This window comes from Chrysemys picta, chromosome 20 (genome assembly GCF_011386835.1).
Source record: "Chrysemys picta bellii isolate R12L10 chromosome 20, ASM1138683v2, whole genome shotgun sequence".
Lineage (NCBI taxonomy): Eukaryota > Metazoa > Chordata > Testudines > Emydidae > Chrysemys > Chrysemys picta.
Genome location: NC_088810.1, coordinates 16,269,570 through 16,281,796, shown reverse-complemented (window position 1 = coordinate 16,281,796; position 12,227 = coordinate 16,269,570). Strand labels below are relative to the sequence as shown.

The 12,227-nt window shown below is 59.2% G+C and overlaps 1 protein-coding gene across 3 annotated transcripts in view; it reads left to right on the top strand.

The window, feature by feature from the left end:
• SEMA6C (semaphorin 6C) overlaps positions 1-12,227 on the top strand; it is a 94,840-nt gene that overhangs the window by 46,857 nt on the left and 35,756 nt on the right. For all 3 annotated transcript variants that reach the window (XM_024107036.3, XM_024107035.3, XM_008170345.4), the window contains exons 3-6: positions 9,182-9,384; positions 9,847-9,961; positions 11,327-11,384; positions 11,927-11,983. In XM_024107036.3, the coding sequence (XP_023962804.2) occupies positions 9,267-9,384; positions 9,847-9,961; positions 11,327-11,384; positions 11,927-11,983 (348 nt within the window). In that variant the 5' untranslated portion in view covers positions 9,182-9,266. The remainder of the gene's footprint in view (positions 1-9,181; positions 9,385-9,846; positions 9,962-11,326; positions 11,385-11,926; positions 11,984-12,227) is intronic.

The following is a 12,227-nucleotide window of genomic DNA, read 5'->3' as shown; positions in this document are numbered from 1 at the left end:
TGCCAGCTTACGCCAACGGGGGCCGCAGCCCTGGCGGCGCCATCGGGCATGGGCAAACCTTTCCATCAGGTCCTCTTTATAAAGCATCCTCAGAAAAGTTAATCGATCCCTATAGAGCCGAGTGACCAATTGCTATAGGTCGTGTCTAGCCATCTATCACCCCGCGGTGCCTATAACACGTCTGTGACACGCCTCGGCACACCTGCAACATGCACCCGCAGCCTCCGGCCATCCCTCGCTCCCCATTTCCAAACGGAACCAGAGGCCTGAATTCCAAGGCCAGACGGGACCGTTGGCATCATCTCATCTGCCCGCCTTGGTCCGCCCTGAATGAACGTGGCCAATCATGGCCCAGGCCCCATGGCGCTAGGCGCTGTACAAACCCAGAACAAACAGACGGCCCCTGCCCCAAAGAGCTCACAGTCCAAGACAAGAGACAGCAGATGCGGACCGACAGAGGAGCCCAAGGATCCGGTGGGCAATCTCCAGCCCTAGACTGGGAGGTGAAAGACCCTGTGTGCTATCCCCATGCGCCGGAGCCACCCTGTCCCCCTCCGCCACTGTCTGGCAGCTCTCCCATTAATCACAGCAGTTCGCTGGCGCCTGAGCCAGGCTCATTCCTGGCCTATTTATAGTGCCACCCAGGCAGGTGTCTTTCTGCCAGACAGATGGCGTGACGGCGCCGCCGTTTCGACAGTTTCTCAGCCTATCGGGGGGTCGTCCTTCGCATTTGTGCTTTTCCTCGCCCTTCCCTTCCCTTCGCCTGGGCTTTAAAATTATGACACGTTTTTATGGCACAACGGAGGAAAAAAACCCAACACCTCCTCCACCCTGCGGAGCTAGACTGAGATCAGTCCACCCTCCTCCCCGGGTACCGTGGGGAAGAGCCAAAGCAGAGAGGCCTTTGCTTGGATGAGAAAAACTGTCTCCAGTTCTGGCTAGTGGGGGCAGGTTACCCTACCTCCTGCAGGGCTCTTTATGCCAGCCTTTTCCAGCTGATGCCAGCCACTGGCAGATGCAGGCTCCCGGCTAGATTAGCGCCTGAGCCAGTAATTGCTACGAAAGATTCCAGCTTAACAACTCTGTTCATCCATGGGGGAGCTTGTTTATGACGGGAGCGCCTGGTTTCCAACGGAGAACAGGGCCTCCTTGTGCTAGGCGCTGTACAGACAAGACAGCCCCTGCCCTCGACGAAATAAACAAGACAACCCCCGGGCGAGGGGGGCGGGGAAGGGGTAGAACGTGCGTGCAGAGCGAGCGGGCAGGTGGCATGGTAGCGCCAGGGATCTTTGGGGTCAGTCTTGTTATCTAAATCCCTTTGGTGGGGGAGAGGTTGGGCTGGAGGGACTGGCAGGGGCGGGGCGGACACGGGGGCTGGAGGCCGGGAGGAAGGGCGGCAGCAGAAGGGGAAGATTCTGCACTCGCCACCCACTGCCACGGCCTCTCGTGGACCATGTAGTCCGTGGCCCCGCGGCTGACTCAGCCAATTGGGGACTGGTTGAGTGATGAATCCGCTGGGAGCGTTTGGGGACGTGGCGATTGGCCCGAGGTCCCCCCTCCCCCAGCTCATTTCACCCAATGGTGAGTTACAGGGACCGGAGACAGAGGATCCTGATGGACCCTCTAGGCACCGGGGCTGCTCCCATGAAATGTGATGGGACATTGGCCGCGGATCAGGCCCAGTAGGGTCAGGATCTGGTCCATCCATCTCTCCAGCGCTTTGTGCTGCCCAGTGTTATACAGCCCCCAAGCAATGGGGCTCCCCCCAGCAGTGCGTCGTCACGCCATCTGTCTGGCAGAAAGACACCTGCCTGGGTGGCACTAAACTCACAGGCATTTGGGGGGCTGGTTCCCCCCACGTTGCTCAGCTTCTGGAATAGGGGTTAATGTTACACTGGGGGTGACTGGCACAAAACCCACCGAGGGAGTTGGTAGGACTGGAATGAGTCCAACACCCTTAGGCTGCCCATGAGGCTGTAGCACAGAGGGCTGAGAGCCAGGACTCCTGGGTTCCATTCCCTGCTCTGGGAGGGGAGTGAGGTGTAGTGGGTTGGGGTTAGGTGGGGACAGGGAGCCAGGACTCCTGGGTTCCATTCCCTGCTCTGGGAGGGGAGTGAGGTGTAGTGGGTTGGGGTTAGGTGGGGACAGGGAGCCAGGACTCCTGGGTTCTATTCCCTGCTCTGGGAGGGGAGTGAGGTGTAGTGGGTTGGAGTTAGGTGGGGACAGGGAGCCAGGACTCCTGGGTTCCATTCCCTGCTCTGGGAGAGGAGTGAGGTGTAGTGGGTTGGGGTTAGGTGGGGACAGGGAGCCAGGACTCCTGGGTTCCATTCCTTGCTCTGGGAGGGGAGTGAGGTGTAGTGGGTTGGGGTTAGGTGGGGACAGGGAGCCAGGACTCCTGGGTTCTATTCCCTGCTCTGGGAGGGGAGTGAGGTGTAGTGGGTTGGGGCTAGGTGGGGACAGGGAGCCAGGACTCCTGGGTTCTGTTCTCTGCTCTGGGAGGGGAGTGAGATGTAGTGGGTTAGAGGTAGGATGGGATTGGGAGCCAGGACTCCTGGGTTCTATTCCTTGCTGTGGGTTAGAGTAGTCAGGCCTTACCAGCAGGACTCCTGGGTTCTAGTCCTGGATCTGGAAAGGTATGTGGCCTAGTAGGTAGAGTAGGAGGGGCTCAGAGTCAGGACCGCTAGTCTCTTCACACCTGTGAGAGGGGAGTGGAATCTAGTCATCAGAGTAGGGTATACTGGAGCCAGGACTCCTGGCTTCTATTCCCAGCCATAGGAGGCAGTGTGATCTAGTGGTTAGCACAGGGGATGGTGGCTCAAGACTCCCAGGCTCTATACTGAGCTCTGCTGATTCCTTGCTGCGTGGGTCTGGGTAAGTCACTTCCCATCTCTTTGCCTCATTTTTCTCCATCTGTCAAGTGTGACAAATGATCCTCACCCACCTTTGCAATCCCCTGGTGTGTATCGCTCTGCAGCCCACGGCCTGGGCCAGCCGTAGCAGGGAAGGCTGAGTCCTGGCCACTCTCTGCCCCGGGGTAAAAAGAAACCTTCTCTCCATGTGACTCACCATCTATTTTTAAATGGTGTTGAAAACGTAAAAGGGCCCCTTCCCCATCAGTCTAATTATAAATCGGCTGGAGCGTCAGTTTATCAAGTGTAAACAAATCCGCCCCGGCCTCCTTCTCACCTGCTGGGCCACGCCGACAAAGGAGAGCTCGGCGCACGCCCCGCTGGGATTCTGGGAATGGTGACGGTCGCAGCACGGAGCTCGGGGAAGAAATTAATTTTCAGTCTATATTAAAAATGCGTCTTTGCCGTCTGTCCCCCCCCCCATGAAATTCACGGCTTTTCGTAGATTGTGCTGGCTTCCCAGCACCTGGTATCAGCTCCTCATTGGAATGGGATCCAGGGAAGGGATCAGGCCAGTTTTGCAGAAGCAGATCTCACTGTCCGTCATGCTGGCCCAATATTGTCTCCTGGTTTCCTTGTGCTCCCCCGGCTGTCTCCACCTGCTGTCTCTTGTCCTATCCTAAGGATAGGGTGAGATTGCACTCGTGGGGTGACAGCAGCGTGTGTAGATGTACCCCAGCTAGATTTCCTGGGACCTGCTCGGGTGCTGGAGCAGAGAAGCCCCCGCCACTGGGTAATTACGTGGGCAGCTAGCCGACGCCGAAGTCCATCCTGCCACAGCTTCGCAAGTTTAAAGCCAGCTCGGGGGTGTCTGTACAAGCGGCATTCCAGACCTCAGCTCCCGTTTGTCCCTTTATGTGTTTGGGCCGGGAGCCCTCTGGAGCAGGGATGCGCTCTGCTCTGTCTGTGCAACGCCTGGCACAATGGGGCTCGGATCTCAGCTGGGGGCATTCCCTGATACCGTCATGCTTCCCATCAAAGAAATCAGACCGGATCTGGGGAGAGCTCTGTGCATTCTGACGCCCTTTAATAGCTCTTTTCCACAGATCTCAAAGCACTTTACAAAGGAGGTCGGTACGGTTATCCCCGTTTCACAGATGGGGAAACTGCGGCACGGGGTGGGGAAAGGACTTGCCCAGGGTCACCCAAGCAGGCTAGTGGTAGAGGTGGGTCTAGAACTCAGGCCTCCTGAGTCGCAGGGTAGCGATCCACCCACTAGGCATCACTGCTCAAGATTAGCCATCCTAACCGTACCAAAGCTTCTGCAGGATGTTAACCGAGGCCCTCGGCGACGTACTGCTAAGCTGACAAGCCATGTCAATGGAGTGATTTGACTCCCCTCTCATTCAGTGCTGGCTGGAGGTTCATAACCAGCGTTCTCTGGTCTCCTGGCTGCTGACAGGCAGTGAGTGAGGAGGGCAGGGGGGGCGAATTCTCAGCTCAGTCACTCACGAGTGAACCATATGATCAGCCCCGGCGCCGGGTGTATTTTCATTGTAACTCAATCACCAGGAACAAGCGCTGGGAGACAAGAAAAGCAAAATGCAGTGAGCCTCCCACAGGAGCCTGCCGAGACTTCCTGGAAAACGCCAATAAACGGCTATCGCCCCAGCCGGGCCTGGGGTTTGCTGCCTCCATCCCCCCTATTGCCAGGGAGCAGTTTAGATGCAAACAGAGAAGCCGTGCGGCTCAAGGGCTTGCCCAGCTCTGAGACCACAGCTGCTCCATTTCATTGGGGTTAGCCTGGACGCAGGGCAATTAACAGGGTTCCGGAGAAATGGCTTAAAAATGGACTTAAACCCAGATTTCTGGATTTTCTGGCTTTTACGACGACTTAGTTACATGACGGTAGCAACTGAGATAGGGGCCCCATTGTGCCGGGCACTTGACAGGTGTGGAGCGAGAGACAATCCCTGCCCCAAAGCCCTCCCGAGCTAAACAGACAGCTACAGGGGAGGGGAAACTGAGGCACAGAGAGCGGACGGGTTCTCCAGCCCAAAGTTATCTGGCAGGTGGCTGAGCTGGGATGAGAACCCAGGTCCCCTGCCTCAACTGGGAGCCTGGGGCCTCTTGTTGGCTGTGGGGGGTGATATGTGTGACTGAGCAGCCGAACCTGGGCGCTAATGGAGTTTTTTGATTAGGCCTGGCTGTTTCCCCTGTTGGCAAAGGGCTCCTGGCTACGCTTCGTGCTCCAGTGCGTCAGCTTAGCTTTCTTCCTGATCAAGAGTCCAAGGCGACTGACCAGACCTCCCTCCGCTCCAGAGCCCAGGTCCCCTCGCCCCACTTGGGGGGCCGTGCGTCGGCTCCATGGAGTGAATGGCCAGGAGTAGCAGGGCATGGCTGAGAACGACGCCCGACATTGGGGGGCGTCTTCAGGGTGCCAGGTTCTTCCCCCACCAACCCCTCCCGGCTACCGCCCAGGAAAGCGACCTGCAGAACGGCCTGGCAGCCTGGCTTTGTTCTAACCTGGTGCCTCATCACAATCAGATTACAGCTCCCAGCTAATCAGTCCCAACTTCCAATTAGCAGGTGATTGGGATGGCACAGCTCCTCGGAATTAGCAGTGCAGCGGGGAGCTCGGGCTGACGGGAGGGGATGGGGTGCTGGGACTTGCAAACCTGCTGGCGAGCTCAAATCATTCTCTTCCCAGCCCCTGCTCTCCTCATTATACACACCACACACACACACACTGCCTCATCCTTCCTGGACACACACACACACACACACACTGCTCATCCTTCCTGCACACACACACACACACACACACACTGCCTCATCCTTCCTGGACACACACACACACACCATGCATCACCCCACCCCTCCAGTAATCCCCTCCATGCATTGTCCCTGCCCAGCTACACCCCCACACACCATGCATCCCGCTGCCTGGATACACACACACGTGCACAAACACACACACACACACACACACCATGCATCACCCCGCCCCTCCAGTAATCCCCTCCATGCATTGTCCCTGCCCAGCTACACCCCCACACACCATGCATCCCGCTGCCTGGATACACACACACGGGCACAAACACACACACACCATGCATTGCCCCCACAGCTGCGCACACACACACACACACACACACACACACACACACACACACACACTATGCATTGCCCCTGTCTGACTACACACACACACACACAGCCTCATCCTTCCTGGATACACACACACACATACACCATGCATCACCCTGCCCCTGCAGTAATCCCCTCCATGCATTGTCCCTGCCCAGCTACACCCCCCCACACACACACACACCATGCATTCCCCTGCCTGGATACACACACACGCATGCATGCACACACACGCTCCTATTCCCACGTTCACTGACACACACCCACACACACTCTCATTCCCAATCATTTCCATACTCACACCCCTCCCCCCTCTCCCCTCCTCTCTCTCACACTCAGCCCAGCCTTCCTCCATCTCTCCATCCCTAGCGCCTCCTTTCCTCCTCTTTTCTCCCCTTCCTTCCTTCCCTAGTGCTGTCTCCCCTCCCCTAACCCCCGCTGCCCCGAGCCGGGACCCCAGCCCCTCTGCTCCCCATACATCCGGCAGCACAAACTCCCGTCCCTGGCTAATCATGGCTCACCACTCTGGGTTGCCTGGCATTTGACTCCCAGCTGGAAAACCGCCCTGGAAAGGGGTCCCCCCCAGCCCAGCCCACAAGCCTCCCGGTAACTGTCGTTTCCTGCCGTCGTGTTGGGCATTAATTGGGCTTTGGCGGCGATTTCCCCTTCCCGGGGCAGGTCTCCAGCTCCTCCCAAGGGGAAAGGGGCGCAGCGCTGAGATGGCAGGTGGCGCGGAGCAGTGGTTAGGGCAGGTGACTGGCAGCCAGGCCTCCTGGGTTCGTCCCGTGGTTTCTCATGGTGTGAGCAGGGGGAGGGGACTGGGAGTCAGGACTCCTGGGTTCTATTTTCAGTGCTGGGAAGGAGCTCTGGGAGGGGAGTTGAGCCTAGTGGTCAGAGCAGGGGCGTGGAGCCAGAAACACTCGTCCGATAAAGAATTTGTTGTCACGTTTTTCCTTTTAAAACAAGTGTGTCTGTGCGTCCATCTGGGGCTCTGCTCCAAACTGCTGCTGAGCTGGCCTTTGCAATAGCACCCTCATGTCCCCCCAAGTTGGCTAGTCTCTACCCCCCTTGCCTGTGCTCTGGGGAGCTCTCCGGGGGGACGAGCCCACATCCAGCCTGCGTGGGAACTCCGGAGGGCGGGGAATGGTCTCGGGTTCACCCCGGTGACTTTCCAGAGACACCGAGCTCCGTCCTGGAATTACCGGAGAGATTTTCTGAGACTCCCGCAAGAGCCAACCCACGTCAGCGCCCGTCAGCGCCACGCGGCACTGACGCCATCACCTGCCTCTGTTCCAGGGCACTGGCTGCCCGCTGCACCCGGGGGAGGCCCTGTGGGCAGGGCCTGCTAATTGGCAGCCCAGAGGATGGCTCTCCTGGGGTGTGTAGATGGGGAGAGTCTCCACCACACCTCCCACACACACCCCTTGTACACACACCCCTTTTACACCCTCACACCCTGCACATACACACAGTCCTTGTACACCCCCCCCCCCCACAGCCCATACACCCCCTTATACAATCCCACACCCCCTCTCACACACAGTCCTTATACACTCTCACATCCCCTCACACACACCCCTTTTACACCCTCACACTCCTCACACACACAGTCCTTGTACAACCCCCCAGCCCATACACCCCCCTTATACATTCCCACACCCCCTCTCACACACACTCCATATACATATTCACATCCCCTCTCACATAGCCCTTGTACACACAGCCCTTTTACACCCCCACGCCCTGCACACACAGTCCTTGTATACCCCCTCACACACAGCCCATACACCCCCTTTTCCACACCCACACCCTTATACACTCCAACACCCCCTCACACTCACAGCTTTTACAACTCCTCTTATACACCCCTCACACACAGCCTGTACACAGACACTTATACATAGACTCACACACACCTCTCATACACCCGTTCACAGGTATACACACACAATCTTTACACATACAGGTTTACATAGACACATACACACCTTGTACATCCCCCACAGCCCTCACACACAGCCTGTACACACAACCCTTACACACATATAAACATAGACACACACACACTTTATACACCTCACACACACAGTTATACACACACACCCCTTACACACTCCCACACCTGCTCACATACAGGTATACACACTCGCTGGTATACACATCCACAACCATTACACACACACACAGCGGTCTACATAGCACGCACCGCTTACACATACATTCACACACACACGCCCAGGGTATCAGTGGTGCTGGAACAGTTTTTCAGTGGGGGTGCTGAAGGCGGAAACCATGTATTTGGGTTGTTGTTACTACTTCATGCAGCAGTACCTTGATGTAGGGGGTTAGCCATGATCCAAATGAAAGGGGATTGGGGAAGAGGTGTGGGTCCTCTGGCATCGGGGGAGGGGGGGAAATGGGGTTGCTTCCCCCCCCCCGCGCTCTTCCCCCTCTGATCGCTCCCTTCCTCCCCCCACAACCCAGATCTTAGGCTGCAGCTCCCATTGTAACTCGACCCCTTGCTCCGCCTGCCTCAGTTTCCCCATCTGTATAACGAAGTGGTGATGCCTTCGCAGGGATGCTGTGGGCTTTAGTGAGTCAATGCTGGCGAATCGCCTGTGTCTGCCTTTCCCTCCGATTGGCCTTTTGGCTCTGCTGTTACCAATAGACCCTTACATTAATTTTTTGTTGGTGGGGGGGTGGAGGTTGTGGGCGCGGATTGACCATCTTGCTCCCATTTGGCCTTACTGGCTTTTCTGGAGCCTGCCCAGCCTGACTCACGGCACCCGTGTGCGTCCCGTTCCCTCCCCATTGTGCCCGGTTGGACCCGACCCAGGGCCAGCTGTTCTGCACCCCAGGCCTCTCTGTCCCCCCCGTCGTTCCTGTGCCGTGCCCCACGAGGCATCAACCAGAAGCAACCTGAGAGGGGCGCTAGCTCAAGTGGAGGGGGTGCCCGGAAGGCAGGGCTGGAGCACGTCGGCAGGGAGGCAGAGCCTGCGGGAAGCTCCCCGTTCCCCAGCTCCGTTGCCACAGCCCTGGCTCTGGGGTGGAACGAGGGCTTGTGAGGCACGGTGGGGAGGCGCCTCCGTGTTCTGGAGAGGAGGAGGAGGAGCTGCGTAGAGCCAGCAGCGTGGGCTCCGAGGTCGATGTGACAGTGACAGCCACCCCCCCCATCTCCACAGGTCCTGCCGATGGGCGAGCGAGCGATGGTCCAGTCGTAAGGCCCAGCCGGTTCCGCTCTGCTCTCCGGCTGGGAAGGCCACGAGGATGCCCCCCTCCTGCCCTGCTGCGGCCGCTCTGCTCCTCTTGCTGGGCCGATGCCTGCTGCCGTCCGCGCTCTCCTTCCCCAAGGACCTCGCTCCCCTCAGCACCGTGGGCCTGCCAAGTAAGCCAGCCCGGTCGTGCCCTCCATGCTGCCCCCCGGAGCAGGGAGCTCACGGGTGTCGAGCCACGGGGCTGGGCTGAGACCTGCCACGCTCATGTCGCCCGAGCCAGCCGCCTGTAGGACAGGACACTGGGCGAGCCACTTTGTGGCCTTGGCCACTAGACCACATGGCCTGCTGCCGAGACCATGACGTGTCCCCTCCTTCCCGCCAGAGGGAGAGTAAATGGGGTGGCCCCCGCCTGGGCTGGGGTGTCCGGCTGGGGTGTCTCCCCAAGTCTGGAATGAACCCCTGGGACCGGAACAGGGTCTGTCAGTGGGGTGCGGGGGGTGACGTATGAAGGAAACTATAGGGTTACCTCAGCTGCTGTGCTGGGATGTCACTGGTGGCCATCGTGCGGGGGGGACGGACCCCCGTGCTGGGGGAGGTGGAAGTGTATAATGGCCGCCCTACTCTGCCACCAGCGACGTCCCCGTACCCCTGCTTCCGAGGCCTCGCCGGCGACAATGACACGGCCCAGCTCGGCCTGGACTTCCAGAGGATGCTGCGGCTCAACCAGACGCTCTTCATCGCCGCGCGGTGAGTGAGGAGAGAGACAGCCCCCAGGGGGCGTCGCGCCAGGGCACCCCATGTGCAACGCGGTGCCCCTGCATCCCTCACCCAGACGCCAGTGTGCACACCCCTCACGCAGCTGTGTGTGCATACACCCCTCGCCCAGTCGTGTGTGCACGCCCCTCGCCCAGCCGCCAATGTGCACAGACCCTGTGTGTACATACACCCCTCGCCCAGCCATGTGTGCACGCGCCTCGCCCAGACGCCAGTGTGCACACCCCTCACCCAGCTGTGTGTCCATACACCCCTCGCCCAGCCGCGTGTGCACGCCCCTCGCCCAGCCGCCAATGTGCACAGACCCTGTGTGTACATACACCCTTCACACAGCCATGTGTGCACGCCCCTCGCCCAGCCGCCAATGTGCACAGACCCTGTGTGTACATACACCCCTCGCCCAGCCATGTGTGCACGCGCCTCGCCCAGACGCCAGTGTGCACACCCCTCACGCAGCTGTGTGTGCATACACCCCTCGCCCAGCCGCGTGTGCACGCCCCTCGCCGAGCCGCCAATGTGCACAGACCCTGTGTGTGCATACACCCCTCGCCCAGCCGCGTGTGCACGCCCCTCGCCCAGCCGCCAATGTGCACAGACCCTGTGTGTACATACACCCCTCGCCCAGCCATGTGTGCACGCCCCTCGCCCAGCCATGTGTGCACGCCCCTCGCCCAGCCGCCAGTGTGCATAGTCCCCTCGCCCAGCAGTGTGTGCATACATCCCTCGCCCAGCCGTGTGTGCACGCCCCTCGCCCAGCCATGTGCACACACCTTGATCAGCTGTGTGCACGCCCCTCAATCAGTTGTGTTTACATACACCCCTCACCCAGCTGTGTCCACACCCCTCAATCAGCCGTGTGTGCATGTCTCTCGATCAATTGTGTGTGCACGCCCCACGATCAGCCATGTGCACACGGCCCTCGCCCAGCCATTTGTGCGCACCCCCTCGCCCAGCCACCTGTGCCCATGCCCCTCGCCCAGCTGGAGTGAGCACACCCCCTCCCACACCCTCACAACTATAGCACACACCTCACACGCCCCTTGCACAACCACATGTGCACACCCCATCCCACACCCCTGCAGCCACAGAACAGACCTCCCGCGCCCCTCTCCCAGCCACAGTGCATGCATCCCCTCCCACATCCCCACAGCCCTCGCACAACCACAGGGTGCACATGGCCTCACACACACAGCACACAGCTGTCCCATCCCACGCAGGGTCCCCTCACACACTCCTCGCACATGACCACAGCACACCGACGCACAGACACCAGCACAACCCCCCCTGCCCTCCTCCCATGCTCGGGAGATCGTCATGTTCCCTGCTCTCTCCCCACAGGGACCACGTTTATGCCTTTGACCTCAGGCAGGCCCCAGAGGAGTTCTATCCCGACAGGGTAAGGAGGAAGGGGAGTCGCAGCCATGGTGCAGGGGTGGGTGGGAATGTTTGGCAATCTTCCCTCATGTCAGAATGGGGTGCAGTGGTGAGAGCAGGGGGCTGGGAGTCAGGACTCCTGGGTTCCGTTGTCAGCTCTGCAAAGAGAGTGTTCTCCAGTGGTGAGAGCAGTGGGCTGGGAGTCAGGACTCCTGGGTTCCGTTGTCAGCTCTGCAAAGAGAGTGTTCTCCAGTGGTGAGAGCAGGGGGCTGGGAGTCAGGACTCCTGGGTTCCGTTGTCAGCTCTGCAAAGAGAGTGTTCTCCAGTGGTGAGAGCAGGGGGCTGGGAATCAGGGGTTAGAACAGTGGCCTGGGCATTCTTGGCTCACCCTGCTTAAGAGTTAAAAGCTGCTGGCTGGGGCTGTCCACAGAGCAGCCTGTGACCTCAGCTGCCATCCTGCCCTTCCCTTCCTTAGCCAGACGCCTGCGTGGTCCCATGCTCCCCCCAGAACGCCTTTGTGCCCCTCCTAACCCCCTTCTTTTGCCTCCCCCACCCCTTCTCTAGCATCTCACCTGGAAGACCCAGGACATGAAGAACTGCGCCATGCGTGGGAAGCTGCAGGTAAGAAATGTGGCTCCGCCTCCAGATGTTCCTATACAGATGTTCGCTCCTCGCCACCCCAGGGAGAGGGGAGAGCTGGAGTCTGGAAATGCCCCTGTCCAAGTCCCGGAGCCTCTCTCTCCCCCGTAAGAACGGCCCTACTGGGTCAGACCAAAGGTCCATCTAGCCCTGTATCCTGTCTCCCAACAGTGGCCAATGCCAGGTGCCCCAGAGGGAATGAACAGAGCAGATAATCACCAAGTGA